Genomic DNA, 16,558 nt, shown 5'->3' with positions numbered 1-16,558 from the left:
TTGAGGTTGTATAAAACTGATTTTTATTACATCAATACATTGGAAATACACGGATGGCGGGCCACCACGGTTGTGACAGATATAATTGCGGTATATATAAATATCATAGTAGTGCTGCTTCTCTAGTCCTCGAGGAAGAAGTATTGGCCTGCCCGTTTCTGCTCCATATCCTGCAACAAAAATAAAGGCAAAGTTGTAATATTATATTAAAATTTATCTGTAACATGGTTAAGCTTTCTATGGATGTTATTAGGCTTTCTTGATTTTTTTTATCTGCTTCACTGTATCTACTGTTTTCTTTTTCATCTATACCTAACACATTAATTTGTTTAATAATAATGTATAATGTAAATCTACCACTGAACAGAACAAGCAAGGAAAGAAAATAAAAAAGTAAAAACTATACAATTTCTTCAACAGTTGGGAACATGATATTTAATGATAAAAAATACCAAGTAAAACTATTCATTCATTCATAAAAGTAGCGATCATTACTTTTATGAATGCATTAATTAACAAGGAAATAGTAATGACTTTTCCTTTAAAAAGGTTCCATGGTGGCTTATGAATTAAAGTCTTGACCGTACCTGTGCATAAAAGAAAGAAAAACATCTTACCTTCACAGAAGAATGCTTATTGATCCTAGGTCTGAAATTGTTAGGGTCTCTCCGGAAGGTGATGCCCAATAGCTCTAAGAATTTGTTCATGCCATTGAGAAGGGACTGTGGCGCATGCGCGGTCGCGTCGGACGACGGCGTGCCTTCGAACACGATCACGCGGTCTGCCAGGTAGGTTGCCATTATGAAATCGTGCTCCACTACGAAACCGGTTCGCTTTGCATGGAGGATAAACCTGAATAAAAAAAATTGTCCTTAGTTGAAAAAAATGATCCACTGCTTACTGCATATACAGTGAAAACCATATATTAACAACATTGAAGAGATGGCAATATATTTGGTTGTTTAACATGGTTGGTTGTAAATACCAGTGTTACTTTGGTATATAAGATTGTGTTGGGACTTTTTTCTTAGTCATTATAAGATTATAACTGGTGTTGCTATGAATGGTTTTGACTGTAGTCCATTGTAGGTTTTCAACATTTATTCAACCATAGAACTACTACTAAGACAAGTAGTGCCTAAAAGCAACTACATGGCTAAAAAGCACTTGCTTTATTTTTTTAGCTCAGTGTTTGTGCAACAAGGTTAAATGCCAACCATATCAGAGCCCATAATAGGCGTCATCTAATCTAATATATAAAATTCTCGATTCAAAAATGTTTGTGACCCAAGTCCTTTGAAACGGCACAACCAATTTTTGTGAGTTTTTTTGTGTATTTGGTAGGTCTGAGAATAGGATGTAAACTATTTTTCATACTTCTTACGCTGTCGGAGTCGCAGGCAACAGCTAGTAATTTATAGAATAGTATTTAGGGTCATATTTAAAAGTTGGGTATTGTGATTGCAGAGGTTGTGTTCAAGAAAATGATTAAATTACATATACTAAAACCTATGAAAAGGATCTGAAAGAGTGGCAAAATTGATGATGAATGGATACATAACATTTCTATTTCTCTTATTGTTAGTTCTGTCTATCACACTGCTAATCTGGGGTGCAGTTAATGTATAATTCTGATTGTATGGTCATGATAGACATCTTGTGAAAAGGCTGTTACTGAACCATTGAGATACACTTTTGGCCTCATCTGCATTTTACATCAGGTGAAATAGGGGTCAATCATGGTCAGTTTTATATAAAAAAAGATCTTGGTAATATGCAGGGAGCGAAACTTTGATGCCGGTGACAGCCGTATGATGTCAAGCTTCATACAGTGTTTTTATCTAGATTATAGATAATCACTAACAACTTATTGGCCTCTTTAGTTTAGGGATATTTTATTGACACTTGAGTGAGACGGCCAGGACTTTTATAAAAACACCCTATATGTCAATTTGCATCATAATGACGTCACCAGCATCAAAGTTTCGCTCTCTGGTAATATGTATGTAAGTTGGTACTTTTATCAAAACACTTACCGCTTAATAACTTTAGCGGCAACCAAACGCTGCTCAGAATCAAGGTAAGCAGAGGGTTCATCAATGAGGTACACATCAGCAGGTTTGCCGAGGCAGAGAACAAGCGCCACTCGCTGCAACTCACCACCAGACAGGTTCTGGACTTCCTGGTCCATGATCTCCTCAATTTTCATTGGCTTCATCACATCCGTTATAAACTGTAACCATAATAAGGATATTTCAGTACATTAAGGTACTATGCACCGAATATAAATGAAACAATTTCAATCACCAACAAGTTTTTCTTTCAATATAGAAGAGAATAAACTGATCAATGAATACATAGATCACTTTTGAAGTTTCTTGAAGTCTACCAATACGCTGCAATATTGATACTGCAGCGTTTCGCATCATTAAGTTTTATTTTAAATTGCATTTACGTCATTGTTGCAATAAAGGTGCAACATAGTCAGGCTACAACTTATTGAATACTTTATAGGAATATACATATTTAGATGCTGCATTCCCTGTGCAAAAACCAGAATATGACAAATGACCAGTAAAAAAAAAACCAGTAAGTAAAGGAACTTAGGAAGTGTTCATTTTCCACACAATAACAGGATAGGTTTAGTATTCATCAAAGTTAATTAACATCTTCAAACTTTGGAATCTAAGACTGCATTGAAATTATAAATGTACAAAATAAATACAAAAAATATCACGCATGACAGTCGAATATCGGAAATTCACCCGACAGCGAATAGTAAAACAATTTAAGTCGGAACTTAGGAATATGTAACCTAAAGACAGGTTTAGTATTGTCAAAAGTTGGGCAAGTATTTGGCCTTTTAACCTTCCGAAAATAATAAGTTTCCTCACACATTAACCTTTCAATCTTCATATCATGTGTTTGGTATCCAACATACAGAAAGGGGGACAACATATTTGATGATCATTGGTACAGAGGGGTTGAGTTAGTAAATTATTTGAAGAATTTACCTGAGGATGTATGTAGGCATCTCTTATCTTATCATGCAGCAAGCTGCGGACTAGGCCCTGAGACTTCGGGGATATCTTCTGTGGCTTATAACTAATGTGCAACTGTGGAAGCGTCCCCGAGCCTGCAGAAACAAAGGGTATTTTTATTCAATATAACCAAGATATAACTAAAGCATCAACAATTTGGTTCGTACTAATTTGTTAGCAGGTAAGTATTGATGTACAGGTGATGAACCGCTACAGACACTAAATAACAGTAACTTCCGATTTCTGCAGTTGAATTTGTTTCAATTTCATTTATTTTAAACAGCAAAGAGAAAGATTAAATGTTGTTTTTATCGATAATAAACTAAACTTATACAAACACTGCGTTCTTGCGTGCAGAAGTATGCAAATGATTTGAGCGTTATAGATACGTATATTACACATACTTTTCTTCTCATCTATATTTATTACCTTCAGTGGATATCGTAGATTCTGCGTGCCTCAAACATTTTTGAAACACAGGATGGAAATACAGATCAAACAGTTCAGTTCTAGCCATAACAATTTCTATTAATTCATTTAACTATTCTTTCGATAACACACTTATAACCTCAACACGTCAGCAAATTCTTTGTGGTTCGTCATCGAAACAAAACGTAATACATAGAACGTAATAAATATTTCAATATATCGCGTCGATTATCACGTAGATTGCATTACAAATCTAGTAAAAATCTTTTTCACTGAAACTAACTAAAACAGATTGACAACTTTCACAAAAGTGACATTTGGTTTTAAGTGTTGCCATATAAATTTGTTAAAATCAATAAAATACGAAAAAGTTTAAGTAGACCACTTAGTTACCAGTTGGAACGAGCAATAGTGTTTTAAGGATATAGATGCACAAAAAAAAACAGTTTTAGGTGGAAGCCCACACTATCAGCATATATTGTGAAACGAAAATTACGAAAATAAAATTTCTGTACGAAAATTTCGTACACATGTATTTGCCATGACGATTTTGCAAATAATTACTAGTTAGTGTTTAATTAGCGTAAATTAGTTTTGGCACGGATTTTCAGTCAAAATATGTGCGTTAAACACTGTGCGTGTAACTGTTTGTAGCGAGTCCTCTGTTAAACATGGTTTAACAAGCATATAATTTAAGATTACAAATATTATTGATAGTATTTGCAACATACCTTCATCAGGCTGTAAGTTGCCAGCAAGCATTCTAATAAATGTGGTCTTCCCCGTTCCATTTTCTCCGAGTAAGACTAAAATTTCGGAGTCAGAGAATTCACCAGGTTGAACCTTCAGACTGAATTCGCCCATTTTCTTTGTCATCTCAGGGTAGTCATAGTGGTTCATTCTTTTAACCTGTTCGAACATGTCATTATATTAATGGAAATGTGCTTTTCGCGGAAAGAAACTAATAATATTTCAATGATATATTTTCAAAGTATCTTACTTCTTCTTCAGTGGCTGATTCAGCAACTTTGAAAACCAAGGATTCGGTCCTGAATCTCATGTTTTCAGTTGGTACAAATCCATCGAGGAAAATATTGATACCTAGGAAAAATTAATATGTGTAAATAGTCATTACATAGTAATTAATGTGTATATAGTGATAGTTGATTTATGTCATTGTAAATTTTTTGCTTGTTTATTTTTTAAATATGGCTCTGTCCATTGGTGGTCAATTTTGCCAGTGTCTAGTTGGTTTTGCCTTGTACGGTAAAAAATGTAGAAAACGAAATATGACAGATACCTAATGGTGGATGAACGATGACAGCGCGAAGGAAGGCTTTGCTTTAGTTGCCAATTCTATGTATAAGTGACTAAGGGGCTGTTTCACCATCCATTGATTAGCATTAACCGACGGTTAAATGTGATGCCGTCTCCGTCTATTCGAACAAAACAAATAGAGACGGCATCACACCTAACCGCCAGTCAACACTAATCAATGGATGGTGAAACAGCCCCTAAGGCTCTTACAATATTATTCAACATCACACTGAAGCATGACAGTGCATACTTAGATGTCATTTCGATAGAAAGTATAGAATGTTGCAGACATACATAATAGTACCATATACAAAGTAGTTTTGTAGGCATTGTAATGCATATTCATTAAACTGTCTTTAGGAGTGTCAGATGCGCCATTCCGCGGACTCACGTCACTTTTGACGACAGACACTGAATTTGAACACAATATTATTTTAAGGGTTACAGACAGAAATGAGACTATTGGTGGGGCGTGACAAATATAATTAATTTGCGCCTTACAAAACTGCGTGAAGAATGATAACTGTCTAGTGGAACAAAGATCTAAATTGTTATAATATACTTAGTCTAGATTATTAATGCAGATTGGTATAAAATAATACATACCTTCTCGCACTGAGAAGGGCATAGTCACAACACCATAAGCACCAGGCACTCCATACAAACAGCAAATAAAGTCAGACAGGTAATCCAGGACTGACAAATCGTGCTCTACCACGATTATGAACCTAGGTCAAAAAAAAATAAAGATTTAATCTTAAAGTTACTGGTATTCTGTATAAAGGTGTTTATAATTTTGCTGTGAAAAAAAGGTGTATTAAGTTAATTATTTTAATAAGTTACAATATACATATTCATTCTCATCCATCATACATGATACATACATTATATTGTCGATGAAAAATCTACAATATCCACAATCAACATTTACATAAGTAATATGTTTCTGAATTGCGAAACGCGTATTTTCTGTCGCGTAATTTTGGTTTCATACTTCTGTGTGACTGCAAAAGCGAATGCAGCTGAAATCACGCAACTCAAAAAAATTACGCTCGTCTGGCTTTACCCAACACATAAACTTTTTTTTGAACATGTATTGGCATGGGATTATTTAAATTAAAACAATTATGCTCGTGTTTGTATGAGACGGGGATCTTACAGAAAGAAAAATATCATACTTATCAGGATGAATGAGCGACCGGATTGTGCGGGCAGCGTTCAGACGTTGCTTCACATCTAAGTAGGAAGATGGCTCGTCAAACATAAAGATGTCCCCATTTTGGATGCACACCATGGCAATGGCGAAACGCTGCAACTCCCCTCCAGAGAGCGCAGCAATCTCGCGGTTGCGGATGTGGGAAAGGTCTGTGGCAAATGTAAAATGACATTAATCCTTGTGTCAATCAATCACTCAATTTCAATTGTGATTTGTTTCTCAAGAATGCAGTAATATGAAGGCTGAGCTGCATGATCAGTGATCACTGATCTGTATTAGAATGCATGTAACAGTACTGTAATCAACGTTTCTAACTGTTGGTATTGGTTCCTTAACAGAGTACATCTTTGTTGAGGTTGAGTTTAATCAAATAGTTTGTCTTGGTTTTTGGATTGTTATATTTTAACTGGGATCAGTCAGCAGTTATTAAAGCTCTGACTTAAGAAAATGATCATAAGAAATGATGATAAGAAGATGATGGAACAACTAATAAGGTTATGCAAGTTACTCTGGTCAGAGCTGAGAGAAAATGCAAATTAAAAGTAATTTCTATAAAATAATGAAATTTAAATACATTTCACAACTGCATTAGTTTATTGATAAAAAGAAAGACAAAAGATTGATCTTATCTACACTTAATCTAAAAGGTGAAGTAACCTTATAAGTGATATTAATAGTTGTAATAACCTCCTCCTTTTTTTGAAATCTGTTAAAAATACCTGAACAGTATGACTTGGAACTTTAGATAGATGACCATTTCTGCTAAGCCAGAAAAGTCAATCAATTGTTTAAAAGATACTTAGTCATTGTTTGTGGGTATAGTTTGTACTCATAATATCATGCCTCTTAACTTTATTAGTGGCTACATAGATTTTAGAGTATTACCTAAACCAAAACAGTATCATGTTCTAGGTATCTAGATCATTCAATTATGCATGCATTCAATGAGGACCGGATGGCCAAGTGGTTAGGGAACCTGACTACGAAGCTTGAGGTCCCGGGTTTGATTCCCAGCCGGGACAGATATTTGTATGAACAATACAAATGTTTGTTCTCGGGTCTTGGATGTTTAATATGTATTTAAGTATGTATTTATCTATATAAGTATGTTTATCCGTTGCCTAGTACCAATAGTACAAGCTTTTCTTAGTTTGGGACTAGGTCAATTGGTGTCAAGTGCGCATATTCAGAATCAGATGCAGAGGCAGAAGTAGTGTGGCATGAATTGTATAGTCACTTACCAAGCATCTTGCATATTGTGTCTATATTATCTGTATCATTTTTTCTGTCCAACAGCGCTCCCACTGTTCCTTTCACAGCCTTAGGGATCTGGTCGACATATTGGGGCTTGATCAGCGCTTTCAGGTCATCCTCCAGGATCTTAGTAAAGTAGTTCTGCAGCTCAGAGCCACGGAAGTGAGAAAGGATCTCTTGCCAGTCCGGAGGATCCTAGTGCAAAAGATAAATGTTTCAGGACAACATTAATAAATATTTCTAGAACTGTATTTATGTTAAAACATGCTTGAAGTGCAATCTAAAAAGGCAGGGGTTGTTAGTGGCCATGGCAAACTGGTCCAACATTGTACATCAAGTCAGGCACAAAAATATTGATAAAAATATGTGAGACTATTAATCTTGTTTTGATCAAACCATCATTACTGATTCTACCTACGGTAGGTTGCATAAGATCTGACTACGATACTCAAGATCATGACATATACTCATGATCAAATTCGCCGTCTCTTTCTACCCTCAGAAAAAAGTAGTGAATGTGATTCAGTGTGTCACACAATATAGTGTACTTAAGGCTTGACAGTTTCTCGAGTCTAATTTAGGTTTTTGTGACCAGAAGCAAATCACTTCCACTACAAAAAATACACGATTATAGTGCTACTTTACACATAAAATGATGTTAAATCAGCATGCCCATGAAAACTGAAAAAATTACTTCTTACAGAATAGCGACCCAGATTGGGCTTTTTTTTTCCAGCAAGAATTTGCAGTGCTGTAGACTTCCCGATACCGTTCTGGCCAACAAGCCCCAACACTTCACCAGGACGAGGAATGGGCAGCCGATGTAGCTTGAAGGAGTTCTTGGAGTAACGATGCGTTGTGTGCTTCTCCAAGTTGGATGGAATATTGATGATAGTTATGGCATCAAACGGGCATTTCTGAGGAAAAAACATTTTGAAGCTACAAAAAAAATTTGAGATGTTTGTGTTTGAAAGTGAAGGTTTGTATTCACTTAAATATAGGTTACAGTTTTATTGTTATTATTTATTTTATATATGTGTTGTCATGACAAAATGCTAAGTTTTACATGAAGTTATTCAGAAAATTTGACCACATCTGTTTGAATTTAAAGATCAAGAGGGCCAAGACCATCAAGCTGCAGTCAAGATTATCGTTTTTTAAGATTATTTACATTTATTCTCTTAATTGATTGGTATGCTCTTCCTGTAGGTATGGCGTGAAATAAACCTTAAACTGCGATCATCTTAAGATTTTTTGAAATGCTTTCTTTACAAGGTGTTTACCTGATTAGGATTTGATTGATGACTTACCTTGACACAGATACCACAACCGATGCACAGCTCTTCAGAGATGGTGGCGATCTTGTCGTTAGGCGTCACCTCGATGCAGAGCTTGCCCATTCTCACCACTGGGCAGCTCTTTTTACACTCCTGCCTACATCGTTTTGGCTTACAACGATCCGCATTCACGATAGCAATACGCGTAAGCTTGTCTGTCTCCTCATGTTGTTTATTTCGAGACATAACTGCAAATGAAACTACGAATCAACACAGCCTAACACATTTATATCTTTAATAATTCAAAATTTTCGTTTCATATGTGGCACAAATTTCACACATAACCTCAACTTGTAATTTGTGTTTGCGAATTTTCTAAGTTATGTGATGGACGGAGGAAAGGAAATCAAATAATACGTTTATATATTTAATAAAATTTGAACGTGATTGTTTAAATAGGCATATACCTGGTAAAAGAAAGCGAACGTTGGCAAAATCTCGCCTACGTTCGCGTGTCCCTTTACTTTGATATGTCAAAAGGAAAGGAAGGATTTTACCCTCTCCCCTTCATCAAAAGCGTAGTTGACAGTTTAGAAGTACATTTTAAGGTATATTAAAAAACGCTGACAAATACCTACCTAACTCGCTAAGGCAATATGGTAATGTCTCAAATAGTTTTAGTGATGCTACACACCGCGTTTTTTAAACGCGATTCGAATTACGACCGAGAACAAAACGAGAGCGCGGTTTACTTTCTTTTTTTTAAAGTAAACAATTTCGTAAGTAAATTTATAATATCTATCTAATCAGATACGTATATATGCGCGCCGACCGTTAAATAGAGTAGCTACCACATGGCAGACAGTGGGAGACCGCAGAAGCGTCACTTCACTCTCCCTAGAAACCCTAGAAGAAGTGATATTGAGATTCTGGCGGGAACTCTTAAACGAAGCGCGCGCTCTGAGTTTTATTTAAGTTGTTTTTGCGATCTATATTTGATTTTATCAGCTGAAAAGTTATGAAAGTGTTCAAAACGTTTCTAAACATGATTGGTGACGAAGGAGGAGGCGATAGCCCTCCAGTTATCAAGGCCAGAAAAAGGGCATCAGTGCCCGAGGAGAATGGAGAAGGCTCCAACGAGGATGATTTGTATTTACCCTATCTAAAGCCTAATTATAAAAGGTTGTATCCCGAAAATTCGTTAAATGTCGAATTTAAAGTGTTCATTGAGAGCAAGGACAATAAGGAAAAGCTAGGTAACAAAAGTCCAATTTACCTGAACCATATTTTTGCTGCGGAGGTGAAAGGTGTGGTGGCCATTCGCAGAATAAATGCGAATAAAATAACAGCGATCTTCAAGCAGTATAATACGGCGAACAACTTTTTAAACAATACCAAATTCATGGAAAAATATAACATGAAAGCTTATATCCCGGCTGCGCAAATAGAACGAACGGGCATAATACGGTATGTACCACAAAACATTTCCAATAAGGAGTTGTACAGTAAACTGTCTTCCAGCTTCGACATCGTCGCGGTACGGCGCTTTACTAAAAAAGTCGGTCAGAATAGGGTACCTCTACAGACAGTGAGTATTACATTCCTGTCAAATACATTGCCAGATAGTGTACAATACGATCTGTTTTCCTACAGAGTATTTGACTATGTCCCACCCTTACAGCAGTGCTATCGCTGCTTCAAATTTAATCACTCTGCAAAAGTATGCAACGGGAAGCAGCGATGCAGCTGCTGTTCAGGTGAACACTCGTACAAAGATTGTGACAAACCAACTGAGCTCTGCTGTATAAATTGTGGTGGAGCTCACTTAGCTATTTCTAAAATGTGCCCATTAAAATGAGAAAAATCCAAGAAAAGAAAACCAAAATAACTTATGCAAGTGTTACAGACTCTAAAAGGGATGAATTTCCTCCATTGATCCAAAAACCTATCTCGAAACAACCACAAGACACTACAATAAACAACAATTCCAAAAACCTGGCATCCACAAGCTCTCCCTCAAAAACAGTTGACTTAAAAAATCTTTTAATGACCAATAATGATTTGACAATGACTATTGTGCGCACTCTAATAGCGATTGCTAACAAAGCAGACGATTCTCCAGTTACGACGAAATCTATCAAAGATTTACTTTTCAAAAACCTGCCTTAATTAATGGATCTAGCTACAACTTCACAACTTCGTATCGCTCAGTTTAATATTCAAAGTCTTCATAAAAAAACCCTTACTAATAAATTTTTTACACAAAAATAAAATAGATATATGTCTTCTTAACGAAACCTGGTTTTCAGATACCCGTATCACCAACATTCCAAATTACAATTTACATTTTCGCAATGCTGATAATGGTCATGGCGGTGTCGCTATTTTAATAAAGCCATCATTTAAGTACAAGCCTCTACAAACTACTTTTTACGAAGATATTCAATCTATAGCAATATCAATCTCTACAGAAAGTGGTGACCTTACCATTTTATGCGTGTACTGGCCTCCAACAGACAGAAATATAAGAATAGATAGATTACGTAGCATAATAAATAATTTACCTAAACCAATCTTTGTATCAGGAGATTTTAACGCACATCATATTGCCTTTGGCTGCGTATCTACAAAAGGTCGCGGTCAACAATTATTCGATTTAATCGACGATTTAAATTTGTGTATTCTTAATGATGGTAACTTTACTACAATAAATTATCCTAATTGCAACCCCTCTGCAATAGACATCAGTTTCACAAGTCCGAATATAGCACCACTTTGCGCGTGGTCTGTAAGCGATGACAACATGGGTAGCTACCATTTTCCTACTATAACAAATATTATAATGTCTGTTGATAAATATCAAATTAATGCCCCAATGGAAAAGTTTCTATACAATAAAACTGACTGGAAAAAGTACTGTGAACTTTCTAAAGAATATTTTAAAGATATAGTGTTAGATGCTCAAAATCCACTCAAGACTTATGACCAATTCTGTTCGCAGCTTAACTCTCTAAAATTAAATTGCATTCCTAAATTTACTAAAACTTCTAACTTTAGAAGTAAGCCTCCTGCACCTTGGTGGAACAGTAAATGCGAACAAAGTGTCATTGATTCATATGAAGCATTAAAATTCTATAGAAACAATCCTAGTGTAGAAAATTTCATTAAATACAAAAAACTAGATGCTATTAAAAAAAGAACAATAGCAGAAGAAAAAAAGTGTAGTTGGAGAAGGCTTTGTAGCAGTTTTAACAGAACTACCCCTATTAGTTTAATTTGGAAATATATTAAAATGTTTAAAAGAATTAAAACTACTAATAAATCTCTTAATGATGAATTTATTGGCCCTTTACTGGATAAATTAACAAACAATGATAATCACAATTCCACTGAGAATCTTGAAAATTATTTTTGCCTTAACAACAATCGCGATTCATCCAAGTTTTTGCTTGATCCTTTTTCATGGAGAGAATTCATCCACAGTTTACAGTCTCGTAAAAATACAACGCCTGGTCTAGATGACTTTCCTTATATACTGATTAAGAATTTGGATCTTTCAGTTCAAAAGCTATTTCTAAATATCCTTAATTCCCTTTGGGTACTGCAAATCATACCACAGTCATGGAAAACACAATGTGTCATTCCAATACATAAGCAAGGAAAACCACCTGAAGACGCAACTTCTTATCGCCCAATTTCTCTGTCTTCATGCTTAGGTAAAATCTTTGAGAATATGATTAAAACTCGGCTCGACTATTTTATAGAAGCCAATTCCGTTATCCCTCCAATTCAGTATGGTTTCCGTCGCGGAAGAAGTTGTGCCGACAGCTTTGTCTCTCTCATCGAAGACCTGAAAAATGCAAAATGTAATAAATCTAGTGTTGCTTGCGTTTTCTTAGATGTACAAGGCGCTTTTGATAATGTAAGTCCCTCAATTCTTGTACAAGTTATGTCTAGCCTACAAATACCTGGCTTATTGTGCAAATGGATTTATAACTTTTTAACAGATAGGACTTTGTATATAAGACATAACAATAATATGTATGGACCTCGAGCTGTATCCAAAGGTACAATGCAAGGAGCCACATTATCTCCATTGCTGTATAACTTATATACAAGTGAAATTTGTAAATATGTAAATATGAATAATGTTAAGGTACTACAATTTGCTGATGACTTGGTCATATACAGCATTAATTATAATATTGATCAAGCTATTAACTATGTTAATAAAGCCCTCAAAGATCTGCACTCTTATTATAACAACATACTAAAATTGAAAATTAACCCTTCTAAGAGTAGTGTATTATTGTTTACAAAAGACAATCCAACTGATGTTATAACTTATAATGATGAGATCATTCCAAATGTTCCCCAACATAAGTTTTTAGGAGTGGTAATTGATACTAAACTAACTTTTGAAATGCACATTAAATATATATTATCCAATGCATTAAAAGGATTTAACATTATGAAATGCCTAGCTGGAGTAACATGGGGCGCTGATCCCCAAACATTATCTTGTTTGTACAAAGCTATTGTAAGAAGCCACTTTGACTATAGTTGTTTTGCTTATATAAATAGCTCACACACTAAAAAACTAGATATTTTACAGAACAAAGCTATCAGAGTAATATCAGGTGCCATGTGCTCTACACCTGTTAGAGCAATGGAAGTGGAAACTGCTACAATGCCACTCATCCTTAGAAGATTATTGTTGTTCATGAGATTTTGTGCCAAGATTATTTCACAAAATAATAATTTAGTTATAGAAAGTATATTACCTGGCCAAAGGGCAATCGCAGCTCCACTGCTGTCTAGCAGTGATCTTCTGGCTTGTAAGTCACCCAAGCTCAGTAACATCATTCTGGAAATTAAAAATGTTTGCTCTAAAATTTACACTAGTAGTATTTCTCCTTGCTACTCATTTCCATTTACCAGTGTGGCCTTTGAAATTTCAGTTATCAGTGATAAAGTTCATAGTAATCAGGAGCTTCTAGAATTTCTACACAAAAACAGTAAATACTATACTCTCTATACTGATGGCAGTAAGGGTGAGGGGTATGTTCGTAGTGCAGTATATGATCCGCAAATTAAGTTTTCTCAAAGTTTTGTACTAGACAGCAATTGTAGCATATTCACTGCAGAAGCATACGCTATTATTGAAGCGCTTAAACGTATCTCATGTGTAAATAATTATAAGGATTTTCTAATACTATCTGATTCACTTAGTGTAATTAAATCGCTAGAAAATTTCAAAATACATTACAAAACTAATTATTTGTTATACAAAATTAGGAATATTTTGTACAGCTTCTCCCTAAAACAGATCGAAGTATCTTTTATGTGGATTCCTTCTCATAAAGGAATAACTGGTAACGAAATCGCAGACCAGACTGCTTTCAAAGGATTAAATATGTTGGATGTACAAAATATAGTGCACGTCCCTCTGACCGACTTTTATAGTACGTTTCGCAGAGATGTAAGAAGATACTGGACAGACATGTGGAAGAAAGATCAAGAAGAGAAAGGAAAATGGTACGGAAATATTCAAACTGATTTACCCGTCAAGCCGTGGTACCATGATTTGAAGATTGCCAGTCGGGATTTTATAACTATCATAAACAGGCTTCGGTTTGGTCATTGCAATGCACCATTCCACTTGTACAGGCTCGGTATTGTTAACACTAATATTTGTTCTGCGTGCAATAACGCCGTTGGAGACCTAGACCATATTATATTCAAATGTCATAGCTATGCACTGGACAGACTGATACTTGCCAGCGAAATAAATCAAGCTGAAGAATCCTCCCGCCGCCTCACTGACCTATTGAAAAACACAAATTGCTTCGTTCCTCTCTACAAATATATCAAAAATACAATTGGAAAAATATAGTGAAATAAGTGAATTCAAGTGATCAAAAACAAGACTTCTAAAATAAAGACTTGGCTTAAAGGTCTCGTTACCAAGCCACAATCTCCAAAAAAAAAAAAAAAAAAGAAGTGATATTGACATTGACAATATGTCAATTTTGACATTAGGTACATCAAGTTCGTTAAACATCAAAACAATTAAAATATTTAGGCTCAGTCGGGCCAATTATCAATATTAGCATATTTAGTTGCGATAATTGGTCCGAGTGGTTTCCGAAATTATATAATACTTAAAAAGTTAGTTTTCTTATTTAGCAGGAAAAAATGAAAATTCTGTGAATGAAAGGCGTGTTTGTGAAAGAAACTTTCCGCTAGCTGTGCCGGTAGTCAGGTCAAGTAGGTACCTTTTCAATTTAATCTAACCACATTTCTATTATTTCTTCATTTCAGTGTCAAAAGAATCATTCATATCATCGGCTTCACCAATCGGCCATAATAACAACCAGATTTTATTAAAATTTTGGTGGTTTTTAGGAGCTTGCTTCCAAATCAAATATAATGTTAGAGGTGTGCATAGACAGTCTACAATCTGCAATAAACGCAATTCATGGTGGTGCAGACGAATTAGAATTATGCAGTTCTCTAGCGGAGGGAGGACTCACTCCATCTGTTGGCCTTGTAAAACATGTTATGTGCCTGGTAAGTCTTTCAGTTAAATTTACTATGTTTGTTTTAAAGCGAATGAATTATGATTTAAGTTGATTTATCACATGAAAGCATCTATCAAATTTTATGTTGTTCCCACCAATGCCTTTTTGCCTGCCAGAAATGTGTGCGACCAAATTATTTATAACTTTGATAAGACCATTGTATACACCACATTTAAAGCGAAATAAAGTAATTTGAATTTGAATGAATATTTGATTAAGGCAAACAAAGCAACAAATAAAGAAATATACTTACCTGCTAAACTGTTTATATTACTTCTCTTAAATTTTATATTTTGTTATTATGACATATTGGCCAATAGATAATGAAATCAACTTAATACTTAATCTCTTTGTAGGTAAAAAAAATTGGCACTCCACAACCTATACACGAAGAATGTTTACATTGTAAATGCCCTGAATTACATAAGGTAATCCATTCAGTTACTTTTATTTACACTTACCTTCATCTTGTGATTTTAACTAAACCCCGGGTAAATTTTCAGTGTTTTTGCAGTATTTTCCTTTGTCATTACCATTTTGGCAATTGGCAAGTATTATTAAAAGAGATGATGCTCAGGGTAAAATTTTTATGAAAACTTAAGTCCAACCAATGCTAACTCTAGCATGATCAAAATTTTTGTGACTTATTCTTCCATTGTGCTATTAAATGTGGGATGGTAATGATATTTAAGTAGCCAGTCAAAATGCTTAAATATTCACCCACTAATAAGTGCTATTATTGCTTTTAATTTTTTTCCAGAAACCAAAGCTGAATGTAATGATAAGATGTCGAGCTGGTTCTGATTTTTGCTATTCAGACACAGAAATGAGCACAATGCTGGCAGATGTGGCCATTTTCAAAGCCATGGGTGTGGACCGACTTGTATTTGGAGCTCTCACTGATGTCCAAGAAATTGATGAGGCCAAATGTACTCTGGCAGTATTGGCAGCATATCCTTTGCCTCTAACTTTCCATAGAGCCTTTGATATTTGTAAAAATCCAATATTTTCCATAGAGAAGATAATAAAACTTGGTTTTAGTAGAGTCCTCACAAGTGGGCAAAGGTCTTCAGTTGAAGATCAACTAGCATTCAAATGTATATCAGATTTGATGGGGTTATATAAAGATAGGATTGAAATTATGCCAGGAGCTGGCATTAACATTGATAATGTTGGGAAATATATTGAGCTTGGATGCCCAATAGTGCATAGTTCTTGTAAAGCAGTGAGGAACTTACCTAGGATTGAAAACAATTTGTGCATGGGAACTGGAACTACTGAAAGCATTTCATATACAGATGAAAAAAATGTTATTAAACTTCAATATGTGATTAAAAATGAAAAACAAAAATTGTTAAATTTATGAAATTTTAATAATATATTTTAAAAAGTGAAAGTAATAAGTGTTATTGCATCATCAATAAAAATAACGGACATGTA

The 16,558-nt window shown here is 35.0% G+C and overlaps 2 protein-coding genes across 2 annotated transcripts; one reads left to right on the top strand and one right to left on the bottom strand.

Moving 5' to 3' along the window:
- On the bottom strand, positions 1-9,112 carry pix (ATP-binding cassette sub-family E member 1 pix). The gene is made up of 12 exons (XM_074103546.1): positions 9,002-9,112; positions 8,568-8,782; positions 7,959-8,174; positions 7,245-7,452; positions 5,966-6,152; positions 5,394-5,515; positions 4,471-4,571; positions 4,202-4,379; positions 3,015-3,136; positions 2,037-2,233; positions 618-852; positions 1-170 (listed from the first exon to the last, which is right to left on the bottom strand). The coding sequence occupies exons 2-12, from the start codon at positions 8,778-8,780 to the stop codon at positions 123-125; spliced, it is 1,827 nt and encodes a 608-aa protein (XP_073959647.1). The 5' UTR covers positions 8,781-8,782; positions 9,002-9,112; the 3' UTR covers positions 1-122.
- A 5,203-nt stretch (positions 9,113-14,315) lies between these two features.
- On the top strand, positions 14,316-16,558 carry LOC141439291 (PF03932 family protein CutC). The gene is made up of 4 exons (XM_074103547.1): positions 14,316-14,804; positions 14,943-15,107; positions 15,475-15,546; positions 15,879-16,558. Exons 2-4 carry the CDS (start codon positions 14,967-14,969, stop codon positions 16,482-16,484), a joined length of 819 nt encoding a protein of 272 aa, XP_073959648.1. The 5' UTR covers positions 14,316-14,804; positions 14,943-14,966; the 3' UTR covers positions 16,485-16,558.

The sequence above is a fragment of the Choristoneura fumiferana genome, chromosome 20 (assembly GCF_025370935.1).
Source record: "Choristoneura fumiferana chromosome 20, NRCan_CFum_1, whole genome shotgun sequence".
In the NCBI taxonomy this organism is placed as follows: domain Eukaryota; kingdom Metazoa; phylum Arthropoda; class Insecta; order Lepidoptera; family Tortricidae; genus Choristoneura; species Choristoneura fumiferana.
This window is presented reverse-complemented; position numbering and strand designations above follow the sequence as displayed.